The 330-nt window shown below is 70.6% G+C and overlaps 1 protein-coding gene across 1 annotated transcript in view; it reads right to left on the bottom strand.

The window, feature by feature from the left end:
• Positions 1-330, bottom strand: part of LOC102372256 (rac GTPase-activating protein 1-like) — a 4,674-nt gene that overhangs the window by 1,736 nt on the left and 2,608 nt on the right. The window contains 2 exon segments of the mRNA XM_025191525.1: positions 27-142; positions 232-330. Of these exon segments, the coding sequence (XP_025047310.1) occupies positions 27-142; positions 232-330 (215 nt within the window).

Below are 330 nucleotides of genomic sequence, written 5' to 3' on the forward strand. Positions count from 1 at the left end.
CCCCTCCCCCAGCCCCTGCCACCGGCCCTTGTCCCTGTCTTTGTACCTCTGCCAGGCCCCTGCTCTCCACCTCATGCACGCATTGCACCACCAGCGCCGGCACTCGGGGCGGTGTCAGGGGGGCGAAGTCTGCCAGGACGCCCTGGGGAAGAGGAAAGAGGAGTGTGCATAGGTGCAGGCGCAGGGGAAGCCATGCAGCCCCCTGCCCCAGCCCCAGAAAGGTGCACCGACCTGGCGGGGGCAGGCGTGGTGGCTGGGGGTGCAGGGTGCAGTGTAGCGTGGGCGGCACTCGTTGTGCAGCAGCAGGCGGGAGCGCCGGGACCGCAGCCC

This window comes from Alligator sinensis, unplaced genomic scaffold (assembly GCF_000455745.1).
Source record: "Alligator sinensis unplaced genomic scaffold, ASM45574v1 scaffold673_1, whole genome shotgun sequence".
In the NCBI taxonomy this organism is placed as follows: domain Eukaryota; kingdom Metazoa; phylum Chordata; order Crocodylia; family Alligatoridae; genus Alligator; species Alligator sinensis.